This window comes from Echinops telfairi, unplaced genomic scaffold (genome assembly GCF_000313985.2).
Source record: "Echinops telfairi isolate 266 unplaced genomic scaffold, ASM31398v2 ScPeMD7_1;HRSCAF=3_0, whole genome shotgun sequence".
In the NCBI taxonomy this organism is placed as follows: domain Eukaryota; kingdom Metazoa; phylum Chordata; class Mammalia; order Afrosoricida; family Tenrecidae; genus Echinops; species Echinops telfairi.
The window spans coordinates 15,531,133-15,532,037 of record NW_022103896.1 but is presented as its reverse complement, the minus strand read 5'-3'; the positions used below and the strand labels follow the sequence as shown (position 1 = coordinate 15,532,037).

The 905-nt window shown below is 40.3% G+C and overlaps 1 protein-coding gene across 2 annotated transcripts in view; it reads left to right on the top strand.

The window, feature by feature from the left end:
- RNF139 (ring finger protein 139) overlaps window positions 1-905 on the top strand; it is a 23,172-nt gene continuing 22,267 nt past the window's right edge. For both annotated transcript variants that reach the window (XM_045298973.1, XM_013006562.2), the window contains exon 1: window positions 1-25. In XM_045298973.1, coding sequence (XP_045154908.1) covers window positions 16-25 — 10 coding nt within the window. In that variant the 5' untranslated portion in view covers window positions 1-15. The remainder of the gene's footprint in view (window positions 26-905) is intronic.

Sequence of the window (905 nt, the reverse complement as noted above, 5' to 3'; positions counted from 1 at the left end):
TAATTCTCTTCTCCAATGTCCCAAGGTGATTTTTCTTTGTAAAGCAGAATTTCTTTATGTACAGCTTTACTTATCTATGTAGGTCACACTTAAATCCCTCTGAGAAACTATTCCTCGGGTTACCTTTCTTAGGCCTGCTGGGTGAATGAATAATGTCTCTTAAGTGGTGAAAATTCTGCAGAACTTTGGTATTATAGACATTACATCCTAAAAGCCTTAAAAAGGAAAGAAAGCTACTTGACAAAGTTATTGTTAATTGGGAAATTGGCTTTTTGGGGAGTAAAATGTGAGCCGATTCCTTCCATATTTCAGAATTAGATGTGGGGTGCCTTTTTCATAGATAGGAAATACGAGTAAGACAAAACTTCAAGGACCTCATACTCAGATGTATAATCTTTGAATAGGAATTGATACCAATTTATGCTGTTCTTGAAATATTTACTCATTTTTACATCTTGGGGTATAATTTAAGTTTAATCAGGAATACCATATATATTCATGTATACGCTGAGTTTTTCAGCACATTTTTAATGTCGTTTTTGTGGTAAAATTAGGTGCTTCGACTAATACTCGGGTTGGTTTATACTCGAGCATATACAGTACTAGCAGATTATTACTTGCCAAGTCACATCTAGACTTGGTTGTAGTCACACACACACACCCCACCACTTCACAATTGTGGTACATTTTCTCTAGAAGTATTTCCGAAACAGAAATCATTTGTCACTGAGTGAAAAATCAACCTTTGAAAGGGGTGGTGACATGGCCAGCCCCACTATGAGACGAGATGCTCCTCACTGGCCCATGGCCCTGAGGGGGACAACACCAGGGACACAGTGTGGGAATTGCGCCTGATCTGACCCCGCCATGCTGAGGCAAGGCACTGGGGGGGGGGGGTGGGGGGG